The sequence below is a fragment of the Ahaetulla prasina genome, chromosome 4, assembly GCF_028640845.1.
Source record: "Ahaetulla prasina isolate Xishuangbanna chromosome 4, ASM2864084v1, whole genome shotgun sequence".
NCBI classification, from domain to species: Eukaryota; Metazoa; Chordata; class Lepidosauria; order Squamata; family Colubridae; genus Ahaetulla; species Ahaetulla prasina.
Genome location: NC_080542.1, coordinates 147,848,714 through 147,862,918, shown reverse-complemented (window position 1 = coordinate 147,862,918; position 14,205 = coordinate 147,848,714). Strand labels below are relative to the sequence as shown.

The 14,205-nt window shown below is 47.8% G+C and overlaps 1 protein-coding gene across 1 annotated transcript in view; it reads right to left on the bottom strand.

Moving 5' to 3' along the window:
- Positions 1-196: 196 nt before the first annotated feature.
- NBEAL2 (neurobeachin like 2) overlaps positions 197-14,205 on the bottom strand; it is a 161,784-nt gene continuing 147,775 nt past the window's right edge. The window contains exons 48-55 of the mRNA XM_058180000.1: positions 13,514-13,623; positions 13,244-13,416; positions 11,044-11,138; positions 10,787-10,903; positions 9,258-9,419; positions 7,574-7,722; positions 6,345-6,480; positions 197-4,123 (exon numbers count right to left, since the gene is read on the bottom strand). Of these exons, the coding sequence (XP_058035983.1) occupies positions 4,022-4,123; positions 6,345-6,480; positions 7,574-7,722; positions 9,258-9,419; positions 10,787-10,903; positions 11,044-11,138; positions 13,244-13,416; positions 13,514-13,623 (1,044 nt within the window). The 3' untranslated portion in view covers positions 197-4,021. The remainder of the gene's footprint in view (positions 4,124-6,344; positions 6,481-7,573; positions 7,723-9,257; positions 9,420-10,786; positions 10,904-11,043; positions 11,139-13,243; positions 13,417-13,513; positions 13,624-14,205) is intronic.

Below are 14,205 nucleotides of genomic sequence, written 5' to 3'. Positions count from 1 at the left end.
ACTTCTCCATCATCATCTCCCTCAGAGTGGCGTACAACATAATATTTAAAAAATTAATATTAAAACGACTTACCTAACTCAACCTTGGGTGGAATGCCCTAATTTCATAATTTTCTTGCTTTTGTGTTTATACGCCTAACTGAAACTACAACCGAAGTGTCACATACACAACAGCCAACAAACTACACAACGTTGCTTTTTTTAGCTGTTTATTTAAACTCGGGTGAACAAGAATATCCTCCTTCGGCGAGGCAAAAACCAGTAAAATTCAAGGCAAGCAGTCCCATTCAAGTTTAAGGCATATTTTTACTTTTCTAAATTTAAAAATTCAGATTGTGCTTTTAAATTTTCTGGAAGGAAAAGAAGACGCAAGGCAGTGCAGTCTAAGTGGATTTGTTCTGTCCCAGAGGCCTTTTAAAACCAGACACTGTTTTTCCACGTCACAAAGAACGCTGGCAACATCCAAAAAAGTTGCAATCCCTTCCTTACTCATGGCTACCTCAATTTGCAAGGGGAGCTTTTAAATGCCCTTGGTTGCTCAGGATTTGCGCCTCCTTTCTAATTTATTCATTGCAAAATACAAATTTCCCCAATGGCCGTACATAAACCGAGAAGGCTGGGCTGGTACAATGGCTCAGATCGAAGTGGAGGATGGATCTTTGTCCTCTTTGGGAGTCTCGGTTCTGGATCGGGACAAAATGGAAGTTTTAGGGGTGTTGGGGGACAAATAAGGCACCCCGTCCCTGTATCCATCTTTAAAGCAATGCTTCTTAACCTTGGACTCTTGAAGATGGTTGGACTTCGATTCCCAGAATTCCCCAGCCAGCCTGCTGGCTGGGGAATTCTGGGAGTTGAAACCCAACCTCCTTCAAGCAGTCAGTGAAAAACATTACCTTAAAGCATTTTTCGCAATCCAGTTTTGCTTGTTTACAAATCCAAAATAATGTCGAATTCCAGAGCTCTCTTTTAATTTTAAAAACATCAACTTTTTTTTTAAAGTCTTTGCAACATTAGGAGGTTGCTGAGAATCATTTAAACCTCTTTCTTTTCTCTTGCTTCGCTTCCCGTGGGTCAAAAATGATGGATGTTCCACCACAATACAGACTGTACAAAATACGCATGTGGAAAAAGCACACTCTGGTACATCGCCCCCTACCAAGAGACACGAGTCGCCTCCCCACTTTTTTTTTTTGCAAGTCCCCCCAAAACGTTCAGCCGGGTGTCTGTAGCCTAAACCTGCCCCAAATAAACCCACCTAACTCAGATTCTCTCAAGCAAACTAGCCCACCAATCTTAGGAATTTGAGAACTGCAGTTAGTGTAACCAACAGCCACCAACAGTGCTAAATTTCACGCTGGTCGAAGGACTTCAGCTACTTTTTCTTGGAGTCGAAAAACTCTAAAAATTAACACTTTTACCCCCTTCAAATAAATTTTAAAAAAGGGCACAAAAGTTTTGGAATGCTGATATTGCACTTGGTGGAAATTGGTCTCTGTTCCAGAATTATTATTATTATAATGTTCTTTCAGAGAAAAGACCTGGAATGGATAAGAGATTAGGAAAAAAAAAAGATTTAAGAATGGTTTCAATCTGGTAGACAATTTGTGGAGCAATTGAGGATCTTGCTCTCTGGGTTTGGGGAGACACACTGGCTGGGGATGGTTGGATTTGTAGTCTCCTAGAGCAGGGGTCTCCAACCTTGGCAACTTTAAGACTTGTGGACTTCAACTCCCAGAATTCCTCAGCCAGCAAAGAACTCTGGGAGTTGAAGTCCACAATTCTTAAAGTTGCCAAGGTTGGAGACCCCTGTCCTAGAGAATGCTTACCTGGGGAAGAAAAAGACAAAACAAGAGAGTGGAAGGAATATGATAAAACATTCGTAGTCTGGCCTCAGTTTCCCTCTGTGTAAGAGCAGATGTATTAGTGGGCCAGAAAAGGTAAAAAAACCCACCATCTGAAACTTCTATTGAACTGTTTCTCAACCTTGGGAAGTTGAAGATGGCTGGACCTCAACTCCCAGAATTCCCAACCAGTATGCTTTAAAAAGGGGTGGCCTAACTTCCAGAATCCCCCAGCCAGCATGCTTTAAGAATTCTGGGAGTTGAAGTTCACACATCTTCAAGTTGCCAAGGTTGAGAAACATTGTTCTAACGCGTCACATTTGGAGTGCAGTATCTGAGGCAGCTTCTGGAAATTTGCAAATTTCTCATCTGCAAACAAGCAGAACAGCTGCCCTCTTCTCCATCTAACTAACAGGAGGATGAACCAACCAACAAACAGTAGAATAATTAAGAGTAGGATAAAAATCACAGAAGCTGAAATCTGAAACAATGGGATTGCTTTCTAGGGGTAACTGAAGACAGAAGATCTTCAGAGATGCTCCTGGAGGATGAAGTATGTTCTCCCTTTGGAAAAAGGCAGCAACAAAAGACAATGTAATCCTGGAAGGAAGCCACGTGAGGATGGAGACGGATACCTGTTCTTCTCTAGAACATTCAACCACCGATGTGCTTTGTACAGCCACAGAAGTGGGACACAAAGCGATAAGTCAGACATGAGTAGATGAAGGATCACCTTATTTTAGGTGTAACAAGTTTTACGTGCGAAGCGAGAGGTGTTCTCCTTCAGGAGTGCAGTTTTCTTCAACCATGTGGGCGAAGAGATGGAATGACCTGCCCAAGAAGTCTGGTAGTTGGACAACTGTGGAGTAGTTGAGGACTTTGTCTTAGTTTGGAGAGAACTTCACACAACCGCAACAAGGAACGGGAAGGTAGGACAAAGCTCATATCCAGCGTGGAATCTGCTCTGAATTTGTCTTCATGATGAAACGTGTATGTAGTTTCTGGTATCTCGGTGTCTCCTCCATCTTCTCCGTGAAGAAAGCCAGAAGGGTGGATATCAGAAGAGGCTTAAGAGGAAGATGATAAGACGTCTGAGGGAGTGTCTATTGAGTGGATTTTGTTGAAAAGCGAGGAACGAAGAGGACAACTGGCTGAGGGTACCATCGTCCACTCTCAGGGCGTTCCCCTCGTCTTGGGACACAGAGAAACATAAGGCCTTGAGGCAGGGTTGGGTGTAACCCATGGGCACCAAGGTTGTCTTTTATTGCTCGTGAAGGTACGCAGGACATGGTGTTGCAAACAGTTGGCCCCCAACGAACGAATGTCTGGGTCTCCCACATCCCTAACAATCAACTGTCCATGGACGTTCTTCAGTACCAAGCCACCAAAGGGCACCAGACCTGTGGGAAAAGCTCACTTTTTTCACACCGTAGAAGATTTGAGGATTCGCCACCTGCCCCACCTCTGGCGTTAACGTTTACGGGTTTCCCCGCCTTGTCCAACTTTCTTGGTTTCCAACTTGAGGATCAAGAGCTCCTGACCTTCCCGACTTCCCTTTAAAGCTTTCTTCGGAGTTTAAGTGAACTTCTCACCCTTCTCAGGACACGGAGTGGAACGGCTGTCCACTTCAGGCGCAGTATTCCACGTAGTGCAACAAACGTCTCCTTAAGGCCACTACCAAGAGACCACCCGCAGTCTTGAGGTTAGGGTGTCTACTGCTTCACTCATGATCCCCAGACTCGGACACATGGTGGGAGGGGGCAGAAAACACTCCTGCAGCCTTACCCCGTCCTCTCTCGCTCACGCTCTCCGGTATAAGACAATGAATACAAACATTTGCCGTTTCAAGCTCTGCAGGAATCAACAGTAGTATAGCATTGATCGGTGGGGAACAGCTAAATGGACTCAGGAAAACCACACGCACACATACACACACACAAAAAAAAACACCCCCCAGATTGTTCTGCTGCACAAACTGCACTTAGGAGCCTGCTCCAGAGGTGTGCAGGTTCTCGCTTCTGGGGAGTTGCCACAGGTTATCCCTGCAGCCACAAAGATCCGTCGGCCGCACAACGAGAGAATCAGACAGCAGCAGTGGTGGGCTTTCTCTTAGGAGAACCTGGGGACCACTGTGGCGGAGAGGTAACTACAAGGCAACAGGAAAGTTAAAAACGAGGCCTCTATTTGGACTCCGTCGGATGATATTCTGTCTCGCCTGAAGACACTTGAGAGATACGCCGTGTCGAACGCCACAGCCGCTGATGGAATTGGCCCCTCCGCACCTGGAGAAGAAGAAGAGAGGTGGCAACGGAGGATGCAGCAGAAGCACCATGAGGAGAACCTCAGAGCTTCCTGGGGTCTTCTCGGCCAAGACAAGGTCGTAGCAAACCAGTAGACGTTTGACCATCATATGGATTTCTAAGGTTGTGTGGACAGCAGTAGCCGCCACGTCCAGCCGTTAAGGAGGTTCCTCAACTAGGAGGCCGATCTAGGAGGAGGAGGAGTTAGGAATGAAGACTATGGTTGAATAATAGGGTTGGAAGGGTACCTTGGGAGTCTTCTAGCCAACCCCTTGCTCAAACAGGAGACTGTATGTCCCTGTTTTCCTGAAAATAAGACCTAGCATATTTTTACACGTGCCTAATATAAGCCCTACCCCCTCAAATAAGACCGATCGAAAGGTTGGCAGTTCGGCGGTTCGAATCCCTAGTGCTGCCGTGTAACGGGTGGGGCTCCCTTTACTTGTCCCAGCTTCTGGCAACCTAGCCGTTTCGATAGCACGTAAAAAATGCAAGTAGAAAAAATAGGGACCACCTTTGGTGGGAAGGGAACAGCGTTCCGTGCGCCTTTGGCGTTGAGTCATGCCGGCCACATGACCACGGAGATGTCTTTGGACAGCGCTGGCTCTTCGCCTTTGAAACGGAGATGAGCACCGCCCCCTAGAGTCGGGAACGACTAGCACGTATGTGCGAGGGGAACCTTTACCTTTACCTAAGAGCCTGTGCAGCCAGCAGTCCATCCATTCCATCTGGTTGCCGCGGCAATGAGGCGAGGCAGGATGGTGGTGGAGTTGTCTACGTGTCCTGCACCGGCTTACCTCAGGGTCCTGTCAGTGCCTTTGGAAGGCGATTTTCTTTTTTGCTTCTTAACTTATTTCGCTGGGGGTGTTCCTTGGAACCCTGACAGGTCCCTGCAGCCAGGTCATTCATCCACACCCTGACAGCTGCCTTGTGGTGGCAGCAACAGCAGCCATGTACAGCAGGAGCCTACGTGGCCGCCGGCCGACTTCTTCTGGTTGTGGCCGCAACAGAGTAGGGGCTGAGCGGTGTGTTGGTGTTGCGGCGGTGAATTGAGGCACGTGTCGGGGTGTGGATGGCCTGGCTGCGGAGGCCCTTAGGTAAGCCAGTGTGGGGCACGTGGAATAGCTCCACCACCTCACCTTGTGGCCGCGGTACCGGTGCGCTCTGTAGCCTCCTGCCCCGCTATGAGCAAGGAGAAGAAGTGGGTCTCCCGCATATGGAAAAAAATAAATAAGACCCTTCCTGAAAATAAGCCCTAATGCTTATTTTGGGGCCTAAAAGAAAATAAGACCCGGTTTTATTTTTGGGGAAACACAGATACAATCCTGGACAAATGGCCGTCCAGTTCTCTAGTGATGTGGTACTGTACTGATAAGCAATTTGAACGAGATGGGGAGCTGGTAATGTGCACTAACGCACCCCGAATCTTGTCCCTTAGAGCAGGGGGTCTGCAAACTTGGTTCTTTTAAGACTTGTGGACTTCAACTCCCAGAGTTCCTAAGCCAGCTTTGCTGGCTGAAGGACTCTGGGAGTTGAAGTCCACAAGTCTTAAGAGAGCCAAGTTTGCAGACCCCTGGGCTAGGGAATTCTGGGACTTGAAGTCCACCACCTGAAAGTCACCGTTTTAGACAATGGACGAGATTATGAAGGTGATTTCCATTGTTGGCTTTTTTCCAACTTTAGAGGGCAGACTGGAGAAGAATGGAGTGGCTGCATTTTTACTACTGGTGAAGAACTTCCTGTGTGGTCACCAAGTTAATCAAGAGAGTTTAATCCAATGTCACGGTCCGGCCATCATTGGAGCCTTGCTACAGAAGGTGAGTATCCCCATACACACCTCCATAGAGGGGCAGCCTCATCTAGGTTTCCAACATTTTGATCTGTGTTTCACTTCTCGGTTGTTTTATAGGCCAAACATGACCATGTTGCTTCCTGGTCAACAGTGTTTCAATGTAATCTTCCAATCTCTCTTTCAAGTTCTCAATCTCTTAGTGGTCTCCTGCCCCTTGCTAACAATGTTGTGTCCCTTGCTTAGCTTTCCAAACTCAGCCAGATCCAGCTGCCTCTGATGAACTAAATACAGGTAGTCCTTGATTTATGGCCATAATTAGGGGCCAAAAATCCCTTGTTAGGTCGTACGGTCATTAAGCAAGTGCTGCCTTAGAGGAATTAAGCTGAGGGAGGAAGACAGGTTGACACTCACCTCCGAAGGCTGCCCTGCGCCGACCACGATCAACTTGCCGTCCTCCAAACCCACCAAGATGTGGCTTTTCTCTTTTGTCACGGAGACGCTGTGGATGGGGACCTTCATGATCAAAGAGGGAATTGCCGGCTGCAGCCTGGGAGGAGGGAAAACGGAGTGGAACAACCAAGGCCCCGACGGCAGAAAATTCCCAGCCTGCCGCCTTTCGGATCATGGAAACTACGCTTCTCATCCTGCCCATCCCCTCTGAACAATCCCTGATGGACAGTAGTCCTCGACTTACGATCACAATTGAGCCCAAACTTTCTGTTGCTGAGTGAGACAGTTAAGTGAGTTGTGCCCCGTTTTACGACCTTTCTTGCCGCAGTTGTTTAAGCGAATCCCTGCAGTTGTTAAGTTAGTAACACGGTTATTAAGTGAATCTGGCTTCCCCATTGACTTTGGTTGGTCAGAAGGTCGCAAGAGGCGATCATGTAACTCTGGGAAACAGCAACCGTCATAAATATGAACCAGTTGCCAAGGGTCCGAATCTTGATAACATGGCCATAGGGACTGCGACCCAAGGCGGATTGTGAAACAAGAGGCAGCAAAGCTCAGAATTGAATCGTGAGAGGTAAAAAAAAGAATTAAGATAGCCACTCCCTAGAATCTCCCAGGATATATCTGTTAGGGTGAGAGTAGCAAAAGTTTAGTCTGGCAAGATTCTGTCTGTTGACTGTGAGCAAACAAAGAACTGAACCTCGAGTGGACTGTGGGCTCCTTGGTGCTCGCTGAGCTCGGTTGTTTACTTGCAGATGTTTGATGGTCAAACTGAAATGGCTGCAAGAAAACAAGCAAGCTCAGTGAGTACCAAGGAGCCCACAGAAAGAGAAACCCAGATAAGCGTGGATTAACGCCAGACAAACAATCAAGCAAAAAACAATACTCTAATTCAGGAACTACAAAAGGGAAAAAAACAACAACCCTACACTTCCACCAACACTGCTAAAATCTGATCCTTCCTTGAGTGTCTTGGAGTCTTGTCTGGTCTTTCCCAGGTGAATCTGCCAGTCTGGGAAGATTCCTGTAAATAGGCATTCAACAATAAAGTAGCAAGTTTGAACTCTACCCGTGCGGGTCTGTTTGTTCGCACCTGGCAATATGTTAAGCGTAGATACCGTAAGTCCCACCGAGAGAATAGGGTAGCCACGTGTCAAAAAAGAGAAACTGAGGAAGGAGAAGAAGGTTACCTCTGAAGGTCCCTGATCTGCAACGAACACTGAAGGGTACCCAACACGACATAGTCCTCCGTGACGCACATCGAGGTAACCTGCTCATCCAGAGGGACAGAAGACAAGTGCTTCCCATTGACGGAGTAAAGGTGGAGGGCGAATTTGTCCTTGAGTGAATAAGAAGGAGGAGAAGCTGAGGGTTAGCTGAGCAGGCCTGTATGAAGTAGAGACATTCCTCGACTTATAACCATTCATTTAGTGACTGTTCTAAGTTACGGGTGGCACTGAAAAAAGTGGCTTATGACTGTTTTTTCCTCCCCCTCCCCCTTCTTCCCCCAAGGACCCCACAGTCCTCCTTTTCCCCATCACCACAATCCCAACTCCCTTCTAGCACTGATGATGTTACCTAGCTGGGTCATGAAATGTTTACAAGAAAACCAACTCAAGAGAGCACAAAAATCTCACCCTCCTCCTACTCCTCCTTGCAAACTCCACTCCTTTCCAGCATTGATGGTGTTACTTAGCTTGGTAATGAAGCGTCTATAAAGAAACCACCAAGCTCTGAGAGCACCAAGACCCCACAATTCTTCCTTCCTTCTCTCCCTCTTTCCTTCCTTCCTTCTTTCCTTCCTTCCTTCCCTCCCTCTCTCCTTCTTTCCTTCTTTCCTTCCTTCCTTCCTTCCCTCCCTCCTTCTTTCCTTTTTTCTTCTTTCCTTCCTTCCCTCCTTCTTTCTTCTTTCCTTCTTCTTTCCATCTTTCCTTCTTTTTTTCTCCTTCTTTCCTTCCTTCTAGCACTGCTGGTGTTCCCTAGTTGGGTCATGAAATGTCTTCAAGGAAACCACTAAGCTCAGAGAGCACCAAGGACCCACAGTCCTTCCTTCCTTCCTTCCTTCCTTCCTTCCTTCCTTCCTTCCTTCCTTCCTTCCTTCCTTCCTTCCTTCCTTCCTTCCCTCCCTCCTTCTTTCCTTTTTTCTTCTTTCCTTCCTTCCCTCCTTCTTTCTCCTTTCCTTCTTCTTTCCATCTTTCCTTCTTTTTTTCTCCTTCTTTCCTTCCTTCTAGCACTGCTGGTGTTCCCTAGTTGGGTCATGAAATGTCTCCAAGGAAACCACCCAGCTCAGAGGGCACCAAGGACCCCACAGTCATTCCTCCTCCACTTCCTCCTCTTCCTCCTTCTCCTCCTCCCTTCTAGCATGGATGATGTTATCTAGTTTGCTAATAAAACGTCTGCAAGAAAACCACCAAATTCATCGTTCAACCCTGAGCTACGAGTATTCTCCCCCATTGATTCCTGTCTCCCTCCCTCCCTCCCTCCTTCCTTCCTTCCTTCCTTCCTTCCTTCCTTCCTTCCTATATTCTTCCTTCCTTCCTTCCTTCCTTCCTTCCTTCCTTCCTTCCTTCCTTCCTTCCTTCCTTCCTTCCTTCCTTCCTTCCTTCCTTCCTTCCTCTTTCTGGTGTTCCCTAGTTGGGTCATGAAACGTCCACAAGGAAACCACCCAGTTCAGAGGGCACCAAGGACCCCACAGTCATTCCTCCTCCACTTCCTCCTCTTCCTCCTTCTCCTCCTCCCTTCTAGCATTGATGATGTTATCTAGTCTGCAAGAAAACCACCAAATTCATCGTTCAACCCTGAGCTACGAGTATTCTCCCCCATTGATTCCTGTCTCCCTCCCTCCCTCCCTCCTTCCTTCCTCCCAGGTTGTACCTTGGGAGAGGCTCTTCCCCCCACGATCGTCTGGACCACGATCTGCCCCTCGTGACCTACAACCAGGTTGGAGATGGTGACCGGAAGGGAACTCTCGCACGGGGGCTTCAACGACTTCATGAACTGCCCTCGGCGGATGGTGTGAACAAGGATGGTGCCATCCTGACAAGACGGCGGGAAGGAAGAAAACATGTCCTAAATTAAGGTTTTGCCCAGCGAGAATGCCCACAAGATGATCAGGGGAAAAGAGTGTGCGGCAAGAATGGGGGAAAAAAAAAATTCTAGATATTGGGGTCTAGATTTCTAGGTAACAGTTATAAAACGGAACAATCACAGGACCATCCTGATTTTACAACACTGTCTGCAGCCGTCGTTAAGCAAATCACCATGCTTTTAACTGAAAATGCCTGATCTTTAAATGAACGTGGCAGTAATAAGTGGTAAATCATTGCTCGCTAGAGGTGTGTGGTTTTACTGAAAACTGGGTTGTAAGTAGGTCTGTCATTAGTGACCAGTCATAAATCAAGGACTACCTGCAAAGAGGCAGAGGACTGTTGTGTAAATAGTTTTGCTACCTTTCTCCAAAATTAATGAAAATAGGATCTTCTGTATGAGATGCTTGAAAGAACATAGAATAACACAGAATTGGAAGGGGTCTTTGGAGGTCTTCTAGTCCATTCCCCTGCTCAAGCTGGAGGCAAATGGCTGCGAGAATATGTCTATCCTGATGGATGTGTTTTAAGTAAGAAATAGTTCAATTTCTGTAGCCCCTTTGTTGTGACTCCAGCCCCCAAACCTGGCCCCATGCCCAACAGTGACTCCGAGAGTGAGGGGGAAGGGCCGGTAAGGCTTATCTCGGGAGCACCGATTCCTTTGGCTCGGCTCCAGGAGCCAGAACCAGGCCAGTCGGAGGACATAATGAGGCCGTCATGCCCTGATTCCTCCCTTCCCCAGGCTACGCCTTCAGACCCAGCTGATAATAATAATCAAGCTTGGCTTGATCCGCGCTTCAGAAGATTAGAGAGGCGGCATCATCAAAAGGAAGGGTGGAGCAGGAGCCCCACCCCATAGGATATGTAAGGAGCTTTGGGACTGCTCTCACTCTACGGGAAGCAAAGTTTAACTGATCCGTTTCAAAAAGGCTGAAAGTCTTGCTACGTGAGTCATTTGTTTGAACTTTGGCAAATAGCTGCGATTTCTCTGCCAGAACTGATAAGAGCCGTGAATCCACCGGCTGAAGGCTCGTGGGTCTGAAGTGGGGAAGGAGACAGAACATCCTTCCCTTTTATCTCAATAAATCTCGAGGAAGAAAACTTTCGTCTCAACAAATCTCGTTAAAGAAAACTTTCATCTCAATAAAACTCCTTCAAGAGAACTGCAGAAATCATGCCGCAAAAGGAATTGCTTTCCCTCAGAAACTTATGCTAAACACCTGAATCAGGGGTTTTTGACTTCCGGGGTCACCTGCCAAGCAATACTTCGATCGGGGCTCCCAAACAGGTGAGAAAAGAAGGAGGCGGAGTCTTTACCTTGGATCCTGAGACTGCCATGTCGAGCTCTGTGCTGATGCCAACACACAGGACTTCATCTTCGTGCCCGTAGAGGACCTGGACTGGCTTGGAAGCCAAGCCATAAGACACTCCACCCTGGTGGATAAGGGAAGAAGACAGAACCATAGTGTCGGAAGGGGCTTAGGAGGTCATCCAGTCTAACCCCCTGTGTGCTGCAGGGCTCGCGGCACCATCCCTGATAGATATAATGGGAGGAATCCGAGAAGTTCTCTTACCTGCTGAAGGACTTGCCACACCAGACAGGTGGTGTCTCGCGATCCAGAAATGAGGTAGATTCCGCACAGATCTAAGGCCAGGCAGGTGACGACATCTGTGGCGAAGACAAAAGAAGATTTCGTACAAAGCCAAGCAGAAATGCAAGGTCGACGCTCTGGAGGTTTCGCGTTCTAGTCGTGCTGTAGGTGTGAAGATTAGCGGAGGTGACTTTTGGCCAATCACCAGGAGACGGTGAGTTCTAGTCCTACCTTAGGCACAAAAACCATCTGAGTGAATTTGGGCCGATCACCAGGAGACGGTGAGCTCTATGGCACAAAACTGGCAGGGTGACTTTAGGTCAGTCACCAAGAGACAGTGAATTCTAGTCCTGCCTTAGGTATGAAAGCCAGTTGGGGAACTTTGGGCAAATTACCAGGAGATGGTGAGTTCTAGTCCGACCTCAGGCATGAAAAGCTGGCTGGGTGACTTTTGTCAGGAGACGCTCGAAGGTACATTACACCTCCCAAAAGCTACTTAAGTCCTAGTTCCAAAGTTATGATCATGTTGTGTCTGCGCCCCCCGAGCCGGGCCCCCTGCCAGAAAGTGACTTGGAAAGTGAGGGGGAAGGCCCATCAGGACTTATCTCAGGAGCACCGGCTTCCGTGGCTCAGCTCCAGGAGCCAGAGGCAGGCCAGGTGGAAGAGATAACGAGGCCTCCATCCCCTGACTCTTTCCCTCCCCCCAGGCCATGCCTTCAGACCCAGCTGATGGCAGGCAGGCTTGGTTGGACCCTAGGTTTCATAGGCAGGAGAGGAGGGAACAACAGAAGCGGGGTGGGGCAGGCCTAGGAAGTGCTGAGTCGTGGAGCCACACCCCACAGGATATAAAACCAGCGAGGGCTGCTATGCCTCTTCGTAGCAGGCAAAATCAACTGCTTAACTAAGAGCTGAAGTACTGTTTGTTCCTGGGTGACTCATCAGCATCAAGGGAGATAACAGAGTCACTTGGCAGACGCTTGCTAGTTTGCTGCCAGAGCTGATAGTGCCGGCTAATTAAGCCATCGCTCGGACGGAGGTGAGGGGGGACAGAACAGGTCACTGCAATGTCCCACCAGCCATTCACTCATATGACTGACCACAGGGAGACTGCAGCCTCCCCCCCGCATATTTCACCCCACCTACCGCACCAGCTTCCTGCAAGCCTTCAGCCTGCTTCCACCCCACCCCAACCTCCACCCCCTTCCTCCTCACCCCTTGTTACCCATCAGGCATGCCTCTTCATTCCTGACCCATGTGACATGATCCCAGGAGCAGCTACTACCCAGGGGAGGGGCAGGAAACGAAGCCCAGCTCAGTGGGGGGGTCCCCAAAAGATGGGAAACAAAGCATGGGGTACATCAGGATGGAGGAGACCTTGAGGTCTTGGCCAGCTGGTCAGTCTGTCCTAAGCCTCCCAGGGCATCTCCTGCCTCTAAGGTGTCCCGTGTTCTGCCTAACGACCACATCGGTGAAGGGATTGAGATTGTTAAGCGAGGTGCTCACGTGGTCGCCAGGCTTAAGAACTGTTCTAACTTCAGTGATTGAGACTAAGTTGATTTTGAACTTAATAACAGCAGCAAGACTGTTGATTGGACAATATTGGAAGAAAAAAGAATTACCCACAATAGAAGAATGGATATTGAAAGTTTCCAATTTGGCTGAGATGGCGAAGATATCAGCCTTCTTGAAAGACAGTACTCAAGAAAAATATTTAAATGAATGGAAGAACTGGATTGATTATATTCAAAATAGATATCAGATTAAGAAATTTCGGATTGCTTTTGAATGAAGGAAGTTATTTTTGATTTTAATGGAAGAAGTCAGGTTATGTGAGAGAGAAAGATTATAATTGTGTTAGATTTTAAAAATTTAATGTATGACTGTTTTGTTTAAGGAACTATACCTTGTGTTTGCTCCGGGAAGTCCGGGGAGGGGTTTAGGAGGAGGGGAGGGGGAAAAATTTAATTGTTGTAAAACTTTTTTAATAAAAAAAAAAAGAAAGAACTGTTCTAACTTGCCTCTCATGGGCGCACTCCATTACAGTCATATCTCAAGGACTTCCTGAAATAGGTCAGGGTAATGAAACTCATTTAAGCTGGTCCTGTCCTTATTTGTCCATCCACACCCGAGTTCCACAGACTAGATTTTCCAGGAAAAAGTTGGCAGAAACTTGGATTCCTACCAATGTGACGATTGATGTGTCCCACGACTTTTCCTTTACTCAACGAGGTGACCCGCAAGCTGTTGTCCCAGTGACCTCCGCTGAAGAGGAGCTTGCCGTCGTGAGAGACCACCAACGTCTTGGAGGACAACTCTGCCCCCGGAGCAAAGGGGCCGTACAGGTAGCGCTGCGTCCTGGCAGGAGAAATCAAGAAGAAGGTCGGAAGATGTGGAGGAAGATGAAGGGGCTTTTCAGAAGGTCCTTGTGGCCGGAGAAGAAGCTGGGACTCACTTTGGGTTGGAGACGGTGGAGTCTTTGGTGAAGCTGAAGTAATTGGAGATGTTTTTATCATACGGCAACCAGCTGTGAGTTCCCAGCAGCCCGTTGGCACTGACTGTGACCTGGACAGAAGGTGAGGAACATCAACTAAGAATGAGGGAGAAGAAGCAGTGGGGTGGGGTGGGAGAATATTAGTAGGGCCTTTTGGGTCCAGCCAAGGTCCAACTTATTGTTTCTCTTGGTGGCCATCTAGATGGGTCTGAGCAGGATGGAGAACTATCATCTTCTATGGTTGTTTCTCCATAACTGATCTTCAACACAGAGGTAACATGGGGTCTTCAAGATATGTAGACTCCAACAGACCTCCAAGAATTTATCCAATCCCTTGTGATGGCCAGCCAAGTTAGTGGTAACTACCATGTCCATGACAATGAATCCCAGAAGTTCATTAGCTCTGCATGAACAACTACTTCTTTTGGACTGTTCTACACCTCCTTCCTCGAAAAAACATGATGGACCAGGCCAAGGACCTCTTAGTCCTCCATTTTGCTCCTTGTGGTGGCCGACTTGAGCTCCTAAGTAGATGGACACATCCTTCCCTTTGTCTCCTTCAACTCAGATTGAGAGGCAGGTGGCTCCCAATTTGGAGATAACATGGTACCTTCAAGACTCACAATCCTCAGCAAACTTCTCTTCCACCAATT